The sequence below is a fragment of the Gouania willdenowi genome, chromosome 7, assembly GCF_900634775.1.
Source record: "Gouania willdenowi chromosome 7, fGouWil2.1, whole genome shotgun sequence".
Lineage (NCBI taxonomy): Eukaryota > Metazoa > Chordata > Actinopteri > Blenniiformes > Gobiesocidae > Gouania > Gouania willdenowi.
Window position 1 is genome coordinate 25,678,201 of NC_041050.1, and position 24,234 is coordinate 25,702,434.

Consider the following 24,234-nt stretch of genomic DNA (forward strand, 5'->3'; position numbering starts at 1 on the left):
GTCCCCATTAATAACAATACAGCGGGTCCAAATGTATGAACACCCACATTTGTTAAAAAAAAATCCCAATGATACTTGCGATCCAGATCTGATCCAGATTAAATTCTGGGCGGTAATTGAGGAACCAACACGACATTACGAAGTCGAATTTCATAAAGATTGGTCAATTCTGAACTGTGATATGAATTCTGATATTTAACTAATGATTTTTCAAACTGATGTAGAATGACTATATTGATCTGGATCCCCTCCAAAATTTTATGGAATCTTTCATGGCCTGAGGTGTAATTTTGGTTAGTTTTCTCAATTTGTTGCGTGCTTTTGACGTAATCCTGCTATCAGAGAAACACTGGTGAAAATATTACCTTGGTGGTGGTAATATTCGTTTATTTAAATAAGTTACATGATAATCTGTAGAAGGAATGTTAACTGAATTAGTTTATGTATAATAGCCAATAAAATATATATTTATAGAATACCTCGTTTTGTTTGGCGTTTGTTTATTGTATTGCTATATGTTTATCACTTTACCATACAGTTCTTTTTTTTGTTTTTTTTTTACTTAGTTTTTCTCTGTAGGAACAAACATGAGGAAACACGTTACAGAACGTTTTTTGACAGCAAGACAGGATATACATGACAGTGAATAAAGAGTATTGTTTGATGTATACTGTTCACAGACGTTCTCTGCTGGTTGAATAAAAGGTAAGTTTGTCTCATGTGAATGGAAATGCTAAAGCAGCAGTCGTCTGGTCGCTTTGAGAAACAAAATTCCGTGAACATTTCCCAGATAAAGTAGTTTATTAAAATGTAATATACGGTAACAATATTATATTTTAATTTTAAATGTTAATATATAACAAATAAAAGCGTTTTGAACAAAGCAACAACAAAAATTCGACACAGACTTGTGTGTGTGTATTCGAGTAATATACAGGCATAAAAAATCACCAGATAGTAATTGTTAAACACCGCTAGAAGGCAGTCTTGTCTTTACTTCGCGCTGTGAGGAAGACCTCCTTTTTGTCCCTGTCTGTTCGCCGTATCTTGTCCCGTGAGAGCCACCGTAGATGCAAAAAACGTAGCGGGTTGGCTGCATGTGAAAGTAACACATGTGTTATCGTCGTAACAGCGATTCCCACCAATAATCATATAAATAATAACAGGATGACGGTTCAACCGTCAAACCCCAACAACCCCATCGTCTTCTTTGACGTCACAATAGGTGGACAGGTAAGAGCTGAGTGTTCATTTATCGTTAGCGTTTGTAGCCGCTATTGAGCCCGCTATTCTTTCCCTGTAGTGAGTAATGGTATCTTAATTAGTCCCTTATAAAACTGACATATATAACAATCATTTACGGGGGTTTTGTTTTTTTAAGGAAATGTAACAATTGTAATACATTCGACAATTTGCCGCTGAACGAAATAACCCCGCACAGTATTCTGGGCGCGCATGCGCAGTAAGGTAAGATGCTCCTGTCATATCTGTCGCTGGCCACGGTTACATGATTTTTTTGTTATTCCAAATTAAATCATTCTGAATTCAAGCGTTCTGCTTTGTGCTGACATGGAAATAGTAATTCCAAATTGAGGTTTACATGGAAAACAGGTTTTCTAGGTTTTATTCAAATGGATAGGCGGTGAACGTCTATCATGAAAAATACACATCAAACCTTTTATTGTCGGCTTTAACACGGAAGAACAAACATGAGAACTGATTTCAACTTTATTTTTATTGTAGTTTTGAAGCAGCAGCTGGACAATAACATACAGTTTTAGATTGGACCACAGAGCAGAAGAGAGATAGGAACTAATCACCGGTAAATAAAGCCCAGTAAAAAAAAAACGCTGAAGAAATTTACTGGAAATTCTCGCCCCTGCTGGGTAATCAACAAGTTGAGCAGTTTATAAAGCAGGAGTGACACCTCCACCTTGGCACTTTTTAAAATTATTTCATCTGTAATAAGATGTTTAACAGCTGATTTGCATATTACGGTTGTTTGCGGAATCTAAAGCTTTGTTGTTTAGAGGTTTGTAGGCTTTATTAGCTAATGAATAATCTTGCGTAACAGTCCAGTTTCTTTCCTGAATAATTCTCATGAAAAGTTTATATTTTTTGAACATCTCTAAAATTCTCGATCTTAAGTTCCCATGAAAATTTACTTGGAATTTTCTGCCCCTTTGCAACCCCAAATAATGACTAGATGGTAAAGTTTCCCTTATTAGTGTCTGATTATAAATGACAGAATAAACATCGGTTGACTACCGGTTTCTTAAACATACAATAAATCAACGTTCTTCTCTGAGGTTGGATTAACCACAAGCACTTCCACTGGTTGCTGCTGATTTGTGCCTCTGCTCAAATGCCAGTAAATCTGCCACGAGAAAACATTCTCTGGTGGCTGGTTCTGTGACCCACATATGTTGTGCTTTATCCAGAACACCACGTTTGCCAGTGCGTCGCTGATGCACTCCACCAAGTGCAGGTTCATAATGATGAAGGCTGGTGTATTTTTGCCCAGCAGCATGTATGCCACTAACAAGTTGAGACAAGATATACAGACTATGGCAAAATCCAGAGTCAGGGTGTACCAGAGAGGCGGTTGGGTTGCGTTGCTATCGTCCAGGGTGTTCTCCTTACTGTTGTCAGTCACTTGTCTTGTTTGCTTTCTTTTGCGATTCAAAGTTTCGTTGATTTTCCTTAACCCCTGGGGGATTTTGAACCAAAAGAACAAAATTGTTAGAAGTGCTACACTGAAAAGCCACCAAAATGTGTAGGCCATCAGCATTAAATCTTCCTCTTCACACACAAAAAAGACTGTCCCGGGTTCAAACTGCACCTTTATCATCATGCTTCGCCATGTTCTTAAAGAGTGGAAAAGGGCAATGAGCCACACCAGCAATGCCAAGGTCACATTCTTTTGAAACCTGGATGATGATATTTTGTTTTCGATGCCAAAGTCATTGAACCAGTGGTCTAATAAGCCAAAAAATATCATGGGCAGTGCCAGAGCTCTGCATGTCATCGACAAAAATGCGAAGGGGAAGCATGGTGACTCAAAGCTCCAGTCATCTTGTACGAGCCACGTGGTCAATAGAAGCCCCATTATCATCCAATCAAACAACACTATAGACATGCTGCATAGGCCCAAGAACGAGCTCCTCCATTTTTGGCAAAACACTTGGAAAGTGAGGGTGTCCACAGCCGCCTTCATGAGGAGGAGGATCTGGACTGTGTGGTCGGTGAGATCACTATTTTCATCTTTCTGCTTCATGTTTACCAGCATTGTGGTGATGTTTTTTGAGGCCCTCTGATATTCTGGACAAATTTCAATGATTGTCAAAGTGCTTCAGGAGGTTCTGCGGAAAAGCATAATAGGAATAGACAAGGGTGAGTACTAGTGCACCCATTCATGTGAAAATAAACGGCAGTGATGGCCTAGTGGTTAAAGAAGGGAGCTTGTAATCGGAGGGTCGCTGGTTTCTAATCTTACCTTGGCTATCACTGTGGGATGTTGAGCAAGTCCCTTGACCCTAACTGCTCCCTGGTAAGGTTGGGCATCGTTTGGATTTTAACAATTCCGATTCTGATTCTCAATTTCGATTCCTGTTCTAAACGATTCTCGATTCCGATTCTTTGAGTTGTGCAGATAAACAGGTCACAGATTTCACGGGAGAATTTTTTAATTTGAAAAAGCCTTTACACAGGCTATTTTTATTCATTCACTTAGTTGATACACTGTTATTTGGTTGCTGTAATGTAACTAGGGTATTCAATTACAAAGGTCCCCAACTGTAACTGTAAAAGTCAAACTTGCTGAAATAACATTACAAACAAGTTGGCAGCAGTCTAAAAAACAAAAAGCTGCAGCCCCGGTAGATGTGAAACTAAATAAAACAAACTCAAATCCTGTATACAGTGGAAACAGAAAAAATTGTTATATTGTGAACCTGTTTATATGATTGTGTCCCACTTGTTGATTCTTCACAAAAAATTACAGTTTTATATCTTTATGTTTGAAGCCTGAAATGTGGCAAAAGGTCGAAAAGTTCAAGGGGGCCGAAAGCTTTCGCAAGGCACTGTACTTCCAACAGACACTGTACTAGTTGAATAAATAGTCTCATTTTAATTAGTGTGTATTATGACACGATTGACAGTTGGCCAGTGCTAAACTTTACTCCTACTATGTCTTTGAAATAATATTTAGAATAACCTCTCTGTTATCTGTATTTCAAAACCATTTTGTACCAGATAAAAAAAAATGACTCTATACTAAATAAAGCATGTAAGGTAATTTTTTTTATTTTGTATTTTACCATGAGAATAAATTGCACTTATTCTTAGAATTTACAGATTGAGCATTAAGATTTCAGGTTCTTGTTTGGTTGATATCATTGAGTTTTTTTCAGTCATTCCTATTTTTATCTCTGCAGAATATTTGTAATGTAAAGTAATGCAACAAGAAAAGTTAGTTTCAGTCTGTACCTTTCAGTTTGCTGTTAGTTAAATCCCATGGGGTAAATCTGATGCAGAGCTGTCCTGTGGAATATCAGGTTCAATGTCTCCCCCTGCGCTGCACCAATCTGACTGGTTTCAGTTCAAGCAGTGTTTTTATCAAGCTTGTGAGATGGCTTTACCCTTGGCGCCATTAGTCAGGCTAGTACAATGCCTGTCAGAAGTATGTATTCATGTGGGAGCTTAAGTGGATTTGTTAATTATGGCCAAATTAGCATGTGTTTGAAGGTTGGATGTCCAAAGAAGGTGTACATACTCAAGTGTTATGAATGCCATATGGGTCAAGCTCTACCAGAGATGAAAATCAACTGGAGGCAACAATCTCACATATTTACTTAAATGTTCATGAGTATGATTGTCACTTTAATACATTTTTAAATGTATATATATTTCTTCAACGGGCTTCAGTGTAAACATGTCTAAACCTTCATGCGATCAGGATGAACAGATGCAAACATGGAGTAGTTCTCTCCTCTGGATCCAGCTCCAACCACGATCACATGGACCAGTGAAGGCATGTTGTCCAACTGTGAACTTCAACACAAAGAAACTCGTAAACACACCACAGAAGACCCCAGTCCTTCTTTGTTTGACTTACTTTAACCTTTTCTAATCTACAAATGCACTTTAGCTATATAGACTGACTGTTCTACACGTTTTATAAATCACTATCACTGATAAAAGTCAATAGACATGTTTTAAGATGAGTCTTTGTTCTTGGTACGAGTTCGTATATAACTCAGCTGTTTGTACCAGTTCAGTCTCATTAACTGCCACAGCCGTCTGTCAGATCTTCATCAAACACGGAAACTCACCAAAGCCTCACCTGAGACGGTTGGTGTTTAATGCATGAATCACAGGGCAGTGAACTCACCATCAGCTGTTTACACTGAGCTGGAGATCCGTCTGCTGCGTTCATAGGGCCTCGTAATCTGTACAACCATTTATATTCCTTCATTAATACATTGTAACTCTATGTTCATTGACTGTGCGTGTGCGTGCTGTACTTCTTCGTGGGCTCACATGCACGCACTCAGTGACTCACATCAGGTTGAAATGCGTGTCTCTCACGCCCCATGCGTGAGACTTGAGAGCTTTGCTAGTATATCAGTGTGGGTGCGGCTGCACAGACAGTCTTTGTCTGGTGTAACCCGCATTGAATAAACGTTTTGAAATGTAATCACCAAATAAGGAACAGTCAAAAAGTATGTTTCTTCAAAAGAGAAGTCCACAGGAGCTCAAAACTTGTGAAGCCGGGCTCTGCGGTGTGGCTGGGCCCTTTGGTGGGGGGGGGGTCTGGGGCGCATCGCGCGGGCGGCATCAAGGAAAGGCGATCTGGCGCGCTCTGGGGTGCCTGGTCGGTGTGCCTGGGGGCCGGCAGGGCGGCTTTCAGCATCCCCTTGGTGCCCTCGGCGACTATGGGCGTGGTTGTCGTCCCTGGGGGAGCTGCTCTCGGTGCTGCTTCCGTTCCGGGCCTGGCTCTGGGCCCACCGGCGGGCGCCTGCCCGTTCCGGGCGGCTCTGGCTGTCTGTTGGGCGGGGGCCTTGGCTCCTCTGCTGGGGTCTCGGGCGGGGGGCTCTCTGGGCCCTTCCCTCGGGGGGTTGGGTGTGGGTGGGTGGGGGGGCTGGATGCTGGCGGGGGGCCTTGGGGTTGGGGGTTGGGGTCGGTGGGGGGATGCGCTGGGTGCTCGGCTGCTTGGGGCTTCCTCGGATGTGTGTGTGGAGGGCAGTGGCTGCCTCTCGGCCTGGGATCTTGGGGGCATCTGGGGGGTTGCTCGGCCGCGGGGGGGTTGCCTGGGGCTCCCTGGCCTCCGCTCTTTCTGCTGGCCTGGCTGCATCTACGGGCCCAGGGCAGTTCCTGGGCTTGCAGTAGCGTTTTTTTTTTTTTGCCCATATACTGGTATACGATGCACTGGCACGCCTTGGGATGTGGGATAAAACTCATACTGGGCTTAACCTTAGACACGTTAATCCCAAATACCTGCTTTAGGTACTACCATTCACTCATTCCCCCCTGTTCACAGCCACCACCATTATAGCTAAGCTTCACACTTGTCACTATACTGGCTGGATTACACAACATAATAAGCACAATATATTCTACAACCTCACATCTCACCCTCACTGCAAAACAGTCTATTCTTCCCCACCTTTTCTATTTCCTGCCTTGAGTCTCTCCTCCCTGCTCCCTTTCCCCTCCCCTTCCCCCTCCCCCTCCACTTAGGTGTAACACTGCTCTCCCTTTTGATATCCTCCCTATAATAAAAGATTTCTTACCCTTCCTTAGGGAGGGCTGATGATGGTCACAATTAAGCAATAAAATAAATCAATGTATTTTATTGCAATAACAAAATATGCATTGCTGTCTCATAATGATTGCACTTCCTGTCCTTTGACAGCATGTGCAGACAAGTGAAGAAAAAAAAAAAAAAGAATTACATGTACTATAGAGGAAAAAATGTTTTACTAACATGCATGCTCTTGAAATGTAAACAAATCCCACTCCCCACAAACTGTATAGTGCACATTTTAAAGGTGAACAAATGGTCGAACACCAGCCACTCACGACCTCACATCCATTTAGTAATAAAACTCCTCTATTTCTTCTTCTTTTCAGATCCTCTTTCATCTTCATTTTCCCCTGTGTCAGCAGCAGCCTTCTTTTTTTGCAGTTCAGGTTTTTCAACACCATCCTGTTTGTCTTCTCCGATACCAAACCATAACAATCACGCTAACGTAAGCATGTAGCCAATTGTTGTATGACACGTCACAACATAGTGTTCATGGGAAATGTAGGATTAGTACAACCAGCAGGGTTGCCCGATATACATTACGTTTTATACGCAGAAAACAGCCCAAACTGGCAACAATGACTTGTTGCATCGTTTCTGCAGCCTGCCGATTTAAACAGACTCAGTGGTATTTGTTTCATTCTTCACCAGCCAAAATGGCTAGTAACGCTACAATGTTTCCCGCCACAATTAGCGGGTTGGCGGGTGTTAATTTGAAGCCCCCTGGTGCCTTATGCGGCTTGGGGTGTGGTCGTCCTCCCTGGGCGGGCTGCTCCTGGTGCTGCATCCGTTCCGGGTCCTTCCGGCCTGGGGTCGGGCCCCTGCTGGCTCTGGGCTCGCCGGCGGGTGCCCGCTGGCTGCCTGTTCGGCGCGGCTCTGGTCGTCTGCTGGGCGTGGGCTTCGGCTCCTCCGCTGGGGCCTCGGGCAGGGAGTTCTCTGGGCCCTCCCCTCGGGGGGTTGGGCGCGGGGGTGGGGTGGGGGAGTGGGGGGTCTGGGGGTTGGGGGTGGGATCGGTGGCGTGGTGCGCTGGGTCCTTGGCTCCTTGGGGCTTTCTCGGGTGTGTATGGGGGGGGCGATGGCTGCCTCTCGGCTTGGGATCTTGGGGGCGTTCGGGGGGCTGCTTGGCCGTGGGGTGGTCGCCGGGGGCCCTTAGGCTGCCTGCTCTTGCTGCTGGCCTGACTGCTTCTTCGGGCCCGGGGGCGGCTCTTGGGTTTTGCAGTGGCGGTTCTTGGAAATACATTTGTCATGGATGCACTGGCCTTGGGCTGTGGGATAACACTCATACTGGGCTCAACCTTAGACACGTTGTTCCCAAATACCTGTTTTATGGAATTTCCACTCACCTCTTCCTCTGTTCACAGCCACCACCATTATTCCTAAACCGCACACTGGTCACCAAACTGGCTTGACAACACAACAATAAGCACAATATACACAACCACAATTTCACATCGCATCACTTAAAACCTAACAACTATTCCCCACCCATTCTATATCCTATCTTGTATCCCTCTTCCCTGTTAACTTCCCCATCCCCCTCCAACCCCTCACTTTGGTGTAACACTGCCCTCTCTCTTTTACATCCTCCCTTTAATAAAGTATTTCTTACCCTTCCCTAGGGAGGGCTGGTGATGGTCACAATTATGCAATGAAATAAATAAATTTATTTAATTGCAATAATAAAATATGCATTGCTGTTAAAAGATTGCACTTCTTGTAGTGTTAACCTTCGACAGCATGTGCAGACAAGGTAAAAAAAAAAAAAAAAAAAAATTTGAAGCCCTGCTGATAACTGACAATATCTGGAAAAGCGGAGACTTAGCACTGGTTTCTCTGAGTGCTCTTGTTTTAGATGAATTCCCAAGATTATGATATTTTTCTGTAGTGTGATGTCATCTTGGTTATTATTATCACTTCTTTCTCATAGGATGTAGGACGAATGAAGATTGAGCTGTTTGCGGATGTGGTTCCAAAGACAGCGGAGAACTTTCGGTGAGGAACATAACAGCTGATTTTAGGCCATCATCCTGTGACTAACATTTACCTTCTTACACGCACTTTGAATTGCGTGCATTACTAAAGCCACAAGAACACGTACATGGTGTAAAACCCCCCCGCTGAAAACTATTTTCTTTTCAAAAAAAACATTGTTTATTATTTATTGTCACTTCTGTCTGTTCTACTTGTTGATATTCAAACTGCTTATTGTCTTTGCCTTCAACTTGTTTTTCATTTTGAGATTTTTTTTTTTACAATTGTAATGTGTGACATATTTTCATTACTTAAATTCTGAACATATACGTTTTAATACTTACATTTTGATCCTAGTGATTGTCATGATTAATCAGTTGTAGTGGTCTTGTGTATAATCATTAGCTACAGAAAGTCAAGCGTTAGTTGAGTTTGATTGTTTTGAAGTGTTGCCATGATATTGTTTGCATGTGTGAAGGTGTTAATCATATTTTTTACCTCATCTATTACAGGCAGTTCTGCACCGGCGAGTTCAAGTAAGCCTGTTATTGTTGAGCTGTGGCTCACCTACTTATTAAGGACACGCACACTCCTGTGAAATATTTGAGCCATTGTATGTGTGCTTATTAAAAATGGATTCGCATTCTACCTGCCAACTGTCAAAACAATGAGAATCAGGCACGTGCAAATAGTATGTATTGCAATGGCCTTTGTTTTGGATCTACTTTGTATGAGTTTAGTCTGTGTTTAGTGAGGCTGAACGATTAATAGCATTTGCGATATTCTCGCAATGTCATAAAACACAATTTTGTAATCGTCAAAGGCTACGATTTTTTTTTTTGGGCCGACAAGCTACATCCTTATCGGCCCTGTTACCGATATTTTTAAGGTTGCGTTGATCGTCAAGCCTCAGACAAGCATTGATACTGCCGTGCTGCCCGTCAGTCCTCCTAACCCACATGCGGAGCTGACTGATGGGAGGGGCTACTGTAGACAATGCTCACCTCTTCGCCTCGCTTCATGAGTAGGCATGTCTGGAGATGCCATCTACACATGTATTATTGTTTTCAGCCAAAAAACTGCACAATACAGTAAAACACGGCTATTTAAGCGGCTATTGTGATTTTGAGTCAGAAACGTGTGCCACTGCAGAACCAGAGCAGCAGAAGCAGATAAGTTGTGTGTGTGCGAGCCGTGCGGGGTTCTTCACGGCATAGCCTTTAGCCTAGCCGACAGTCCTCTGTGGCAGCCATGCTTCTGCTGTCTGTCAAGCCGCCTCCGTCTGCTCCAGTGGTGACAAGTGCTGGCAGAAAAACTCATTGCTTTATGGACCGCTGGGTCAGTCGAAGGCTAGGTTTCCCCACACTTGTTGTCACGAGCCAGTGCAGCAGCAGCCATCAAAGGCACAGCTCACTAATTCTAAGTTTGCACAATTTTTCATTAAGTTGTTTGATATGCTTGATTTGAATATTTGTATTGTTTAGTCACTTGGTTTAGTGTTTTGTTAATAGAAAAAAGTTATTTATTTTTTTTTTTACTATTTTACATTTATAGTGTTTTATTTAGAACTGTTTATTTTGTATTTTTCATTTATTTTGTGTGCCTTATTGTTAAAATGTTCAAAAATTAACAGATTGATGTTCATTATTTGTTTTAGTTTTTTATTATTTTGTGTTTTTCCATTGATTTAAAAAAAAGTAAGGTATCTAAAGTACCGGATCCATAAGAGTAGTAGTATAGTAGTACACCCATCCCTAATGTTGAAGAGGTAAAGCCACAGATTTGTTTGCTTTATTGTTGTAATCTGTGCTTTAAAATTTACATTTCATATTTATTTAAAGTTTAAAGGATTAACTTGCTGTGATGTGTCCTAATTAAGTTCTCCTTCCGTTCCAACAGGAAAGACGGTGTTCCGATTGGTTTCAAAGGCTGCATGTTCCACAGGTGGTTTACACTCACTGTTGGATGAGTTCCATTTAATTAACATTATACCTGTTGGGTATTTTATATCTGCCAGCTCTCAGGCAGGATTTACTAACAAAACCCACACTGTTTGTGTGAAACCACTCTGTCCGTAGTCATGAACACAATCAACTGAAAACTACAATCAAAGACCGTTAAGTAACGCTTACTTTTCAGAGTCAAAGCTATCACAAGTACCCAGAATAAACTCTCCTGGGTGTTTGACTACTATTATTAGAAATGTTCTTTTTTTTTTTTTTCACACCCAAAAAGACTTGCATTCAAAAAGTAGTTTAACGATTAAAAGATGAAGTAAACCAGAAGTAATGGAAGTAATAGAACTGGTAATTTCCCACATCAAAACTGACGGAAATCCTTATTTTAAAGAGGAACCTATAAAATCTGCGGTAACGTAATCGCAGACGGAATCAACCAATGAAAACAGTTAAATGCAAAAATGGACAGAATCGGTATGAAACGCCGTCACAGTGAGGCAAGGAACATTTTTTTATGGGGAAATGTTTCCGGGGAGCGCTCATTAGGTGCACCGCCCTCCCCCCTCTTGTCCTGGTTGCATTAAACATTGACTAAACCACAAACATCATCTAAACTGCCAAAAAACTATGTAAATCATCACTGACTCCTAAATACAGAGCCGACCAGTGCCCGTTTAACTTTGCTGTGCCTCTAAAGCTCCGTCCATTTCTCGTGTAGCGCATGATCAGCTTTAATCAGCTTCACCTGCTTTGAACAACATCTCATCAGAGCTACAGAAGATCTGTGGGAAAAAGTTGTTCTGTTATTTTGGACGAGACCAAAATAACAGAACAGTCTGAAACATCGTAAGTTAATTGTAACTTCTGCATGAAATAACTGATGCATCCTTGTGTCCATTTATTTTTGTGTAATTGTTGCGGTCTGGAATGATGTCATCAAGATGAAATTAAGTTGATCAAAACTTAAACAATAAATTCAGATTCAGTAAACCATTAGTCCCTGAGGGGACATTTGGTGACATTAATGCTGTTCTCATACATCTTTATAACATAACTAATTCAAAAGGAGCAGTCAGAATAATCCATGTCACTACAACTTATATCTACCTTTTAAATGTATCTTACTTAATTTTTGACATACATTTTTGTTTATATATGGGTTTTTAATTTATTAGTATTTATTTAGTTTCTTCAAGGGTGTTAAAACTATTTTTTTCTAAAAGATTAAAAAATATAGTAATATTTCAAAAGAAAAAAAAAACTAATAAAATCCTTCTACGGCTACTTTCAGATTGGTAAATGCTCGTTTGCGACCTGTATCCGCTCTGTTAAAGGCAGTTTGAAGAAAGGACGCATTTATCTGACTTTTACGTTATTTAATCCTGGCTCGATTCTTTTTAATTATGGTTTGAATGATCATCTTAGGGAGTTACTAAAGGATGAGGGGGGTCGCTTGACGTCACAACAAAGTCGTCGGAATCACGCGTCGCATCGCTTAAAGGGAGGTTGCTTGATGTTGCGTCATTTACATTGATTTTGAATGTAATCTAGTTACCAGTCGCGTTCGGTGTGAGCGCACCTTAAACTTTAGAACACTATCGCTAAAAATAAGTAACACTATTAATCAATCACCATCGCCGGGTGATTTTCACCCGATATGATATACTCAATAAAAAGTAATTATATACAAAATATGGCAAATTAAAATTGTCGTCTAAAGTTGTCTTATAATTTTTAACTGCAATACCTAACAAAATAAAAAAAACTCCATGGCTGGACATATTAACCAAAATTACTGAAAAATTAGGAATGTAAGATGAAAAATTCTTAGAAAAAAAAATGAAACCCATTTGTTGAGCATTTCATATTCCCCTGGTGAAGGCCCAATCTCCTAGAGATATGAACAGCTGCAGGAGGGAGGGACAAAAAATGGCATTTTTGGTTGGGTAAAAATTATCACTTTCCTTGGAAATCACCACTTTGTGATATTTATTTACAACTACTGGTCTAAATGAAGATGGCATGGAAATTTTAGGACCATTTTATTTTACTAGTACAGTGCCCGTCGGAAGCATGTATTCATATAGTGGGAGCTTAAGTAGAGTTGTCAATTATTGCCAAATGAGTATGTGTTTGAAGGTTGGATGTATAAAGAGGTGTACATACAGAGTTGGTACACCTCAATTATGAAGGGGTTTATTTGCGGGTGCAAAGTAAAATAGCGTGTGCAATTTCCCTGGTTTAGTTCTATGGGACATGCGTGTGATAAACGTGTTTGTTTTCTTTACTCATTTGTATCTGTCTCTCTTTCTGTAGCGCTACACGCGCAGGAGAGGTGAAGATGAAAGTTATGAGTGAGATACAGGCTAAAATGTATTACCTTGTTGAGGTTCCGACTCCTCCGCGACTGCAGGCACCCCTCACCCTCTCATATCCCGTCCGGTCTAACCAGTCTATGCGTCTAACCCGCCAAAATAAAATGAAAATAAACGTTTTGAAACGTAACAACCAAATAAGTCCAAAATAATGAATGCACACCATGGGGCCATGCGCAAGCTGTTCAAAAAGTTTCATGTCAAACAGACACTGCTTCAGGGAGATATGTGCCACACACACGCACGCACAGACGGACGTTCCTTGCTTTTATAGAGAGATTTGCAATTTTTAACATACAAACAACTTGCAAATGTAACAAAGTAAAAAACAAACAAAAACAATAATTAACTTCAGGACCACTTTTACTTACGGTACTGTGTATAATGGGACACTCACCAAAATCACCGGGTGAAAATCACCAAAACGTGCCTGTATAAAAAAGTAGGGGAACATCCACACCTTCTAAAACATCAGAAAAGATGCTGAAGCTACCCTGACAAACACAACTTCATGAAAAGAATGTAAATATGTTTGCTAAGGTGAATATCACCCGTCAATAGTGCTCTAGGGTTCAAATTAGGCTGAGTTCACACTGCAGATCAATTCCGATGTTTTTGCCCACATGTGACGTATACAATTCCGATTTTTTTCAAATCCGGCCACTTTCATATGTGGATATAAAGCTGATCCCTTTATGATATTTTGCAATCAACTGCTGTCTGAACGGCCAGGTCACATTCTATCTGACCTTTACGTCATCAAAATGACGAAGAGAGGAAACCCTGGTGGAGGACGGTGTGAAAAGTAGACAGTGGAAGCAGAGTGAGTTCTTAGAATTAATCAATATTTATTATATTACCAGTATACATATCAGTGCCACACACGGGCCGGAGCCAGATTCCTCCATATTTACTTCTGTGAACACAGTGTATGCCTGCGTACGCACGTAGTGCACTCTATTGCACATGCGGGACTCCAGAGTGACATTCCGTTCATACTCTTTTTCAATAAAATGCTGCACTGTAAATCCGCGTTACAGACATTCACACCAAGACCAAACCCCTCCATGTTTTACTTCCTTCCTTAAACACAGGGCATGCCTTCGTGGTAGGGGTGTAACGATACACAAAAATCACGGTTCGATGCATACCTTGGTTTTGAGGTCACGGTTCGGTTCATTTTCGGTACAGTATGGAACAAAAGTTACTTTAGCGACAGCGGAGGGTCCTCCAGCTCTGGTTTCTCGCTAGCGTTAGCCATGACGTACACGGGCTGCACATGTAGCTGCAGGCGGAAGTAAACACACGCAACTTCTGTTCCGTTCCAGGAACTCACCCGTGCACAACCCTGTGCCCGAACCGAATGTCGTGTACCAAAACGGTTCAATACAAATACGTGTATTGTTACACCCCATGCATCACCTCAGGACTTTAAACTGACGTCACATATAATATGTAATATGAATGAGCACACAAAAGAAAAAGCAGAATTCACAAATAATCTAAATTAAGACCTGCTGTGTGAACACAGCCTAAAATAATGTTGAGATCTGAATTGAATCATTTAAACAATTGTTTATTTTTTTGGGATATGAAACTGCTCTGTTTTCAGTGGCTATCTTCATTAGCGTTACAATGTACTTTAAATGCACTTTCTTTCATATTCTCTGTTCTACATGTTTTCTTTCACAATGTGCTGTAAAGCAGAACAATGACACACACGTCTGGAAAACTTGGTTAAAATGAAATGGATTGAAAAAAAAAGTGGATGCAGAATAACATCAGCAATGCTGCTTTATTTATTTATTTATTATGTTTTTCACAGAGTTATCAAAGACTTTATGATCCAAGGAGGCGACTTTGTAAACGTAAGTACTTACATTTGTGCTCAATCAACTGCTGGAAGTTTTTGTTTTGTTTTGTGCACTTCCAAGTTGGACACAAACGGAGTATTTTGTAAAATACTTTTACTTGTGTTGCCAAGTGTTGATTCTAAATCATTAAATACTTAAAACTAATCACTGGCTAACACACCCACACCTGCAAATTACATTTCTGTTCATGTGCATTAATGCTCACATGCACAATCACAACCTAAACACACACACTCGCCACATGATGATGTGAGAACTTTAATAATCACAATAAGGACTTTATGCTTAAAGTAAAATCCTGTGTTTTACATGGACAGATAGCGTCCCTGCAGGTATACATTCACTGGTCTCTAAATTAAGATTAATATATGCTTTAAACAAACATTGTGGACATTGGTGTAATTCTCACTATTCAGATCCTTTCTCCATATTATTATCATTTTGTCCGTTTTTTTGCGGATAAGTCCTTTGCAGACGACTAAAGACAATCCTGCTATGTCCTGGGATCTTCATTAGTTTAGTGGCTATTGATAAATTTGTTATTATTCATCAATTATTGCCATTATCTGCAGTAATTCTGGTTTTCTATTGAATGTTTATTAAACCGTTGGCTCATCCTGAAGTACTTTATTTAAAATTTGCCCATCACACATCAACAGTGTCCTCAATCACCACAATGATATCTGGCATTTCGAGGCATCCGAAACAGATGCCCGAGCCGCTGGCTCCTTTCGACATGAAGGGTGACTGAGCTTTTCACCCTACCTCGAAGGGTGCGCCCAGCCACTCTGCGAGGGAAACTTATTTCGGCCGCCTGTATCCGCGATCTCGTCCTTTTGGTCATTACCCAAATCTCATGACCATTGGTGAGGGTAGGAACGTAGATCGATCGGTAAATTAAAACCTTTGCCCCCCGACTCAGCTCCCTCTTCACCACAACAGTCCGATACAGCGACCGCATCACTGCTGACGCCGCACCGATCCGTCTATCGATCTCATGCTCCATTCTACCCTCACTCGTGAACAAGACCCCGAGATACTTGAACTCCTCCACTTGAGGCAAGGACTCTCCACCGACCCAGAGTGGGGAAACCACTTTTTTCCGGTGGAGAACCATGGCCTCAGATTTGGAGGTGCTGATCCTCATCCCGGCCGCTTCACACTCGGTTGCAAACCGCCCCAGTGCACTTTGAAGGTCCTGATTTGAGGAAGCCAACAGAACAACATAATCTGCAAACAGCAGAGATGAGATCCTGAGGTTCCCAAACCGGACTCCCTCCAGTCCCTGGCTGCACCTAGAAATTCTGTCCATAAAAACAATGAACAGAACCGGTGACAAAGGGTAGCTCTGGCGGAGGCCAACATGCACTGGAAACAGGTCTGACTTACTGCCGGCAATGCATACCAGGCTCCTGCTGCGGTCATACAGGGAACGGACAGCCCTTAGCGAAGGGCCCCGGACCCCATACTCCCGGAGCACCCCCCACAGGGCACCACGGGGGACACGGTCAAACGCCTTCTCCAGATCCACAAAGCACATGTTGGGCGAACTCCCACAAACCCTCGAGCACCTGATGAAGGGTATAGAGCTGGTCCAGTGTGCCGCGATGGGGACGAAAACCGCATTGTTCCTCCTGACTCCGAGGTTCGACTATCGGCCGGATCCTCCTCTCCAGCACCCTGGCGTAGACCTTACCGGGGAGGCTGAGGAGTGTGATCCATCAGTAGTTGGAGCACACCCTCCGATCCCCCTTCTTAAAGAGAGGGACCACCACCCCGGTCTGCCAATCCAGAGGCACTGTCCCCAACTGCCACGCAATGTTGCAGAGACGTGTCAACCAAGACAGTCCTACAACATCCAGAGACTTAAGGTACTCAGGACGAATCTCATCCACCTCCGGAGCCCTGCCCCCGAGGAGCTTTCCAACCACCTCGGTGACTTCAGCCCGGGTGATGGGCGAGTCCGCCTCTGTGTCCCCCAGCCTCTGCTTCCTCATCGGAAAACGTGGCAGTGGGATTGAGGAGACCCTCGAAGTACTCCTTCCACCGCCCAACAACATCCCCAGTTGAGGTCAGCAGCTCCCCCGTGCACTGTAAACAGTGTTGGTGAAGCACTGCTTCCCCCTCCTGAGGTGTCGAACGGTTTGCCATAGAGGTGGGAGAAAAAATCAATTCTTAGATGCATCGAGATTCGGAGGTGGACGATTCTGAATCGATTCTTTAATTTCCAGTAATTGAAAATCTAAATTTTAGAGGCCGTTTAAAAGTCTGAACAAAAAGGCAGCGGAACTGTGGCGTGCAGCATGTTTCCAGACGGACACTTTAAAGAGAGCACCACAACAAGGGAACATGGATGTGCGGGAGTTAAGAACAGCCCCGTGCAGCTTAAAATCTGATGATTCTTTAATGTCCATGGTGGAAATGAACTGGACAAGAGCAATGCTGTATGTAAGCTCTGTTACACTAAAATTAAGTATTTTGGGAACACAACAAACATGAGAAGCCCTATAGCACGTTTTCACCTGGAGGAGGAGGCAAAGTTGGCTGCTGCTGTGGCTAAAAGTTCCTCTGCTAACCAGAGAACAATCGAACAAGTCACAACAAAGCTTCCACCCTCTTCGGAAAAGGTAAAGTGGATTAACAAGTCGATTGCTAAGGATTTACATCCTTACTCGGTCGTGGAAAACCAGGGCTTTCGTTCGCTGCTGAATACTTTGGAGCCGAGATATACCATCCCTTCTCTATGGTATGTTACTGATACGGCCATTCCGAATCTTTACAACCAGACCAAAACAAAAATCATAGCATTGCTGCAGAAAGCAGGTAGGATAGCAGTGACATGTGATGCGTGGACGTCTTATAACTGCGCACTTTATCTCTAATGACTGGAAGCTAATGTCATACATAATTTTTTTTTTTCTTTCAATTGAAGTTAAGTTACAAGGAAGGCTGCTACTACCTTTGTTTCAAAAACTTGTACATTTTCAGTTTGCATACTTCTTCCATTAGTGTAATAAAGGATAATGAAGTAACTACAATTAATATATATATAATATATATTTTCATACAGTGTGTGGACGCAGTGAATACAACAGATATTTTGTGAATAAAAAATGCATCAAAATACATTAATAATCGATTTAGAATCGAATCAAAGCCCCTTGAATTGTAATCGAATCGAATCGTGAGGTGCCTAAAGATTCCCACCCCTAGTTTGCCAGAATCTGTTTGAGGCCGACCGATAGTTCTCCCCTATGGCTTTTCCGAACTCCTCCCAGACCTGAGTTTTTGCCTTTGCGACTGCGCGGGCTGCAGCACGCTTGGCCTGCCGGTACCTCTCAGCTGATTCCGGAGTCCTAAATGGTAAATGGACTTGATTTTATATAGCGCTTTATCACCACACTGAAGCAGTCTCAAAGCGCTTTTACATACTGTATCAGCTCATTCACCCATTCACTCTCACATTCTCACACCAGTGGGACAGGACTGCCATGCAAGGCGCTAGTCGACCACTGGGAGCAACTTAGGGTTCAGTGTCTTGCCCAAGGACACTTCGACACATAGTCAGGTACTGGGATCGAACCCCCAACCTCTCGATCAGAAGACGACCCACTACCACCTGAGCCACGGTCGCCCGTGGCCAACAAGGCCAGGTAGGCCTCCTTCTTCAGCCTGACGGCATCCCTTACTTCTGGGCGCCACAGCGACAGGCACCAGAGACTTTACGGCCACAGCTGCGAATGGCTACATCGACAATGGAGGAGGAGAACATGGTCCACTCGGACTCCATGTCTCCCACCTCCCTCAGGATCTGGGAGAAGCTTATCGGGAGGTGGGAGTTGAAGACCCCACTGACAGAGAAATCCACCAGACGTTCCCAACAGACCCTCACAACACGTTTGGGCCTGCCAGGTCTGACCGGCTTCCTCCCCTGCCAGCGGATCCAGCTCACCACCAGGTGGTGATCGGTTGACAGCTCAGCCCCTCTCTTCACACGAGTGTCCGACACGCGGCCGGAGATCAGATGATACAACTACAAAGTCAATCATCGACCTCCGGCCTAGAGTGTCCTGGTGCCACATGCACTTATGGACACCCTTGTGCTCGAACATGGTGTTCATTATGGACAAACTGTAACTGGCACAGAAGTCCAATTACAGAACACCACTCGGGTTCAGATTGGGGGAAAACCGTTCTTCCCAATCACCCCTGTCCAGGTCTCACTGTCCAGGTCTCACTGTCGCAGCCCACGTGGGCGTGGAAGTCCCCCAGTAGAACAATGGAGTCCCCGGTCGGAACACCGTCTAGTACCCTTCCCAGGGACTCCAAGAAGGCCGGGTACTCTGCACCGATGTTGGGCCCGTAAGCCGAGACAACGGTGACAGACCTGTCCCCAACCCGAAGGCGTAGGGACGCGACCCTCTCGTTCACTAGGGTGAACTCCAACACGTGGCGGCTGAGCTGGGGGGCAATAAGCAAGCCCACCCCAGCCCACCGCGTCTCCCCACGGGCAATGGCAGAGAAGTGGAGCGTCCAGCCTCTCTCCAGGAGTTGGGATCCAGAGCCCAAGCTGTGCGTGGAGGTGAGCCCCACTATATCTAGCCGGTTCCTCTCAACCTCCCGCACAAGCTCAAGCTCCTTCCCCGCAGCGAGGTGACGTTCCATGTTCCAACAGCCAGAAGCTGTGGACGCGGCCCGGGCCGTCGAGGCACCCCCCCTCGACCGCCACCCTGTCTTCTCTGCACCCGACCCTTATAAATTCCTCTGCGGGTAGTGGGCCCACAGGAGGGCGGGCCCACGTTGTCCGTTCGGGCTAAGCCCGGCCGGGCCCCATAGGCAAAGGCCCGACCACCAGGCGCTCGCATTCGAGCCCCAACCCCAGGCCTGGCTCCAGGGTGGGGCCCCGGCTGTGCCATACCGGGCGACGTCACGGCCCTTGCTTTAACTTTTTCCATATGGGTCTTCTGAACTGCTCTTAGTCTGACCCATCACCTAGGACCTGTTTGCCATGGGAGACCCAACTAGGGGCATATTGCCCAAGACAACATAGCTCCTAGGATCATTCGGGCGCTCAAACAACCCCACCACGTTAAGGTGGCAGTTCACAGGGATTTTATTTATTATATTTTTAATAAGATCTCTAATTCGTAAAAATATTTTCTTGAATGAATCCATGAAAATCTTCCCATAGTCTTATTTGGAATTTGCTATTGTTTAATCGTGAACGTCAAAAGTATTTTTGTTCAGCGAACAAATAAAGAGCAGTTTGATTCAAAGTTGGCCACGGAGTTTGGTAGGGGAAAAAGAGTGCAATTTCCACAATAATGCGGCCTAATTTGCACTTCCACGAATGAAAATATCAAGCAATAAATGACAGATATCAGTCCATGCAGGGCCATCATTGTTGGCCCACAAGTCCAATCCTAAAGGGATCCACGTACCCCCTCTAGTGGTTGACTAGTGAACTACAGGAAGTGTGATTGTGTGCATTTATCTCTCTCACGTGTCTCCCTGTATTGTCCGTGATTCCTGTGTTTGATGTAGGGAGATGGCACTGGTATCTGCAGTATCTACAGGGGCCCGTTTGCAGATGAAAACTTCAAGCTGAAGCACACGGTCGCAGGTCTTCTCTCTATGGTACAAATGTTTTCCTTTGGTCCATGTGTTGACATTTTCTGTTAACATGAAATGATCCTCATTGGGTAGGAACAACGAGACTGTCAACACCATTTTTTTTTTTTTTTTACATTTCCCAGTGTAAAAGTGTTTCTAATTTCCTTTTAGACACAGGATGGGATTCTAACATCCCTCTCAGATGAAATGACAGTGAACCAACAACTATAATGTCTCATTGTTACAAATGATTACACTTGACACACTTGTGTAACTAATGGATAAGGAAACAATTTAACATGCAATTAATAGTAGTTGTATCAACTGTAATAATAGCAAAGTTCATGTAGAAAGAAATGTTTATTTAAATGAAACTTTGCCTGGTGGAAGTAAGCTACGTCTGTATTGACAGATGACTTTTAAAAAGATTTCCAGCCTTTTCTATTAGTGGGGCTCTTATTGTGAAAAGCCAGAAATGGCAGTGTAATTCAAACAAGCACCAAGCTTTAATGCTGCTGGAGACAAATGTTGATTGATGAGGTCTACACCAGGGGTTCTCAACTGGTCTCATGCTGGGACCCACATTTTTCCACAGTCATTAAATCACAACCCACTTTTTTTGAATAATTCAACCAACCAAATGTAGTTTTTCAAAAATAGATCTATATGATTTCCAGTGCAACATACATTTCACAGCATGCCTGCCAAAAGATAGATGTCATCACTTTGTCTACAAGACAAGTCTAACATGAGACATTAAGTATTTCTTTATTTTTGACCAGCTGTCCTCGACCCACGCGGTACAGGCCCACGACCCACTTTTGGGTCCCAACTCACCAGTTGAGAATCGCTGGTCTACACCATGTCTATCTAAAATATATATATATATATATATATATATATATCAAAATTATTTTCTCGAGCAGCTTTAACTTTAATTTCTTTATTTAAGTAGGGACAATATATATTAATGAACATTCAAAAAAATGTAAATATGCCAGATTGTAGCCTTGAACTTTTCCAAGTTCAAGGCTAAAAGGCCTGTAAGTGACACTAACACACCTGTTCCGTGCAGGCTAACAGCGGTCCAGGCACGAACGGCTGCCAGTTCTTCATCACTTGCACCAAATGTGACTGGTTAGATGGGAAACATGTTGTTTTTGGTAAGTATGTTTACTAAATACCCTTACAGGGTGTTTTTCTGTGTCTTTTGATCCACAGCTAATTGATCTTATTGGTAACTGTTCCAGGAAAACTGGTCGATGGCTTGTTGATCATGAGAAAGATCGAGGTAAAAAGGACCTTCTCCATTTATTCTTCCATCTCGTTCTCAACAACATGCAAACTGTCATTAGAAAGGGCACACATTGGGTTAGCGTCAGGGCACATTCATACCAGCTTAATGTAGTAAGCGTTTAAGCTGCTGGCAACAATAAATCACTTCACATCTATATATATATATAGATGTAAAGACCCTTTCTAAAAAATTAGAATATTAGGGAAAAGTTGTTTAATTTCCATAATTCAAAAAGTTAAACTTTCATAGATTATAGATTCAGGGCCCACAATTTATATGATTTCAAGTATTTATTTGTTTATTTTTAAATAATTTGGGATTCCAGCTCATAAAACCCACGAAATATAGATATAGAAAATAACAATATTGCCTATATCTAAATAAATTTAAATATTTTTAAATTTGTTTTTATTTATACAATCACACAGTACAAATCCCATCATACAAGTATTCAATATTATTCATAGAGTACAGTCAAACAGTGTCCTTCTTTACAATTTCTCCATATTTGTGAGATATATATTTTTATAGCTTATTTTTTATTAAAATACTCATTTTAGAAGTCGCTGATTTCGTTCCCTTTTGGAAGAGCATGAAAAGCTCAGTTAGATGGATTTCTGAGTGCGTTCTAACCTAGACCTTCCTCTAAACAAGCCACACTACAGAATTCACTCACACGTGCTGTCCCTGACAGGAGAAAAAGCCAAAAGTGGCATATATTATGCAGCTGTTTATTTTCATAAATGTGCCTTTGTGGCATTTTTCATCAGCAAACTTACCTCAGAATTATCTATCTGGTAAAATGTTATTGAGTTAAAAATATTGAGATTCATATTGTATATCGCCAATTTGAGAAAAAATATTTAGATATGAGTTTTGATCGTTATCACCCAGCGCTAGCTTGGATTGTGTTGTTCAAACGCAGGCTTTACTTGTCAAGGCTCGTAATGAGAAACTAGCTGAGTTTGGTTCAGAAATAAGTAAATAGGAATTGTCAAAAGTTCATATTTGTGTTTACAGTGGAGATCAAAACAAATTTTTGAGCATTAATTTCAACCTTTTATATCTTTTTTTGGAGCAAATTACCTTTGTTTAGTTGATCTATGAGACCTACACAATGTCTTATTTGATTGGAAAGGATCTTCACCAGCAGCTTTAAACAAAGCCGAGTTCTGAGTGTGTTCTGAGTCTTATCTCCTGTTTTTCTGCAGAATGTTCCCACGGGACCAAACAACAAGCCCAAACTTCCCATTGTCATTGCACAATGTGGAGAGATGTGACACGGCCCAAAGACTACAGTAAACGTGTCGCTTCTACTTCCAATAAAAACCTTAGACGTTATGGATTGGAATAAAACAAAACTCTGTAGTTCTTCATGTTATAGTCTCCTCTAAAATGCTTGTTTGTTTTTTTAAACAAAAATAAGTTATAGTATTTGCTCTGTCTTTTTACAACAAATAAATTGTAATGCTTTTTGCAAGGCTTGTGTTTGTGTTTAATTTAAATTTTAAAGTTGTTCGATAGATCATGGTTTCTTTTTTTTTTACCATTAATCAGTGACAAAACAAAACCAATATTTATGTGTGTGTGTGTGTAGGCGTACAAATGATTCGATTAAAACCAGCCTTTTTCAGAAGCTGCTGTGGAATCTCACTTCAGTTGACTTTGCTTTGTGAGAACATTGTGTTCCCAGAGTGCCGTGCATTGTTCCAGTAGCTTGTGCTCACCCAGTGTCGCCCCATATGTTGCATCTCTCCACACACACTTGCTCACGTCTTAATTAGAAACTGATTGAATCCCAAATGAGCATTTAGATCATCAGAAGGATAATTTACCAGAAGTCTAGCGATTATTCTGTTGCTGGCTCTGGTTCCATCTGCACCGTGATGCCGCTGAGAGAAACACTTTATAGTGAAAGGCCCGAGAGTGCTCCATGGCACACAACAGTAATGCCATGGAATCCTCTGGCCAACTTATGGCTACCTCCGTTGATCCCTGCCATCCATACAAATCCAAGGCTCTTCACCCCTCCCCCATCCATGCTCTGTCTCCTTTGGACATCACTCGTCTTGAATAAAAGAAGCCTTTCAGATGCAGACTGTTCTTATGGAGACAGGAAGAAGGGGTTTTTTCCTTCATTTTTTTTTTTTTTGCAAAGGGGGGGGGGGGTTCCCATCTCCATGGGGAGGCTTTCTAAGGTCAATGCTGAAGCCCATCTTTGTGTGTGGGAGAACAGAGCTCAGGCATTAACTGCAGGCTCTTCACACATCGGCCAGTGCTCGTAAACTGTGCCAGTGCAGCATTACCATGACAATGGACGGGGGGGGGGGGGGGGCAC

At 42.5% G+C, this 24,234-nt stretch overlaps 3 protein-coding genes across 3 annotated transcripts in view; 1 reads left to right on the forward strand and 2 right to left on the reverse strand.

Moving 5' to 3' along the window:
* LOC114467597 (putative oxidoreductase YteT) overlaps positions 1–5,408 on the reverse strand; it is a 30,050-nt gene extending 24,642 nt beyond the window's left edge. The window contains exons 1-2 of the mRNA XM_028454014.1: positions 5,272–5,408; positions 4,944–5,052 (exon numbers count right to left, since the gene is read on the reverse strand). Of these exons, the coding sequence (XP_028309815.1) occupies positions 4,944–5,052; positions 5,272–5,285 (123 nt within the window). The 5' untranslated portion in view covers positions 5,286–5,408. The remainder of the gene's footprint in view (positions 1–4,943; positions 5,053–5,271) is intronic.
* ppih (peptidylprolyl isomerase H (cyclophilin H)) lies at positions 1,029–23,376 on the forward strand. The gene is made up of 9 exons (XM_028454022.1): positions 1,029–1,233; positions 8,736–8,800; positions 9,292–9,315; positions 10,679–10,723; positions 14,938–14,980; positions 20,531–20,623; positions 21,675–21,762; positions 21,850–21,890; positions 23,108–23,376. Exons 1-9 carry the CDS (start codon positions 1,168–1,170, stop codon positions 23,174–23,176), a joined length of 534 nt encoding a protein of 177 aa, XP_028309823.1. The 5' UTR covers positions 1,029–1,167; the 3' UTR covers positions 23,177–23,376.
* LOC114467599 (uncharacterized) lies at positions 1,908–4,577 on the reverse strand. The gene is made up of 2 exons (XM_028454020.1): positions 4,489–4,577; positions 1,908–3,362 (listed from the first exon to the last, which is right to left on the reverse strand). Exon 2 carries the CDS (start codon positions 3,287–3,289, stop codon positions 2,276–2,278), a length of 1,014 nt encoding a protein of 337 aa, XP_028309821.1. The 5' UTR covers positions 3,290–3,362; positions 4,489–4,577; the 3' UTR covers positions 1,908–2,275.
* Positions 23,377–24,234: the final 858 nt, after the last annotated feature.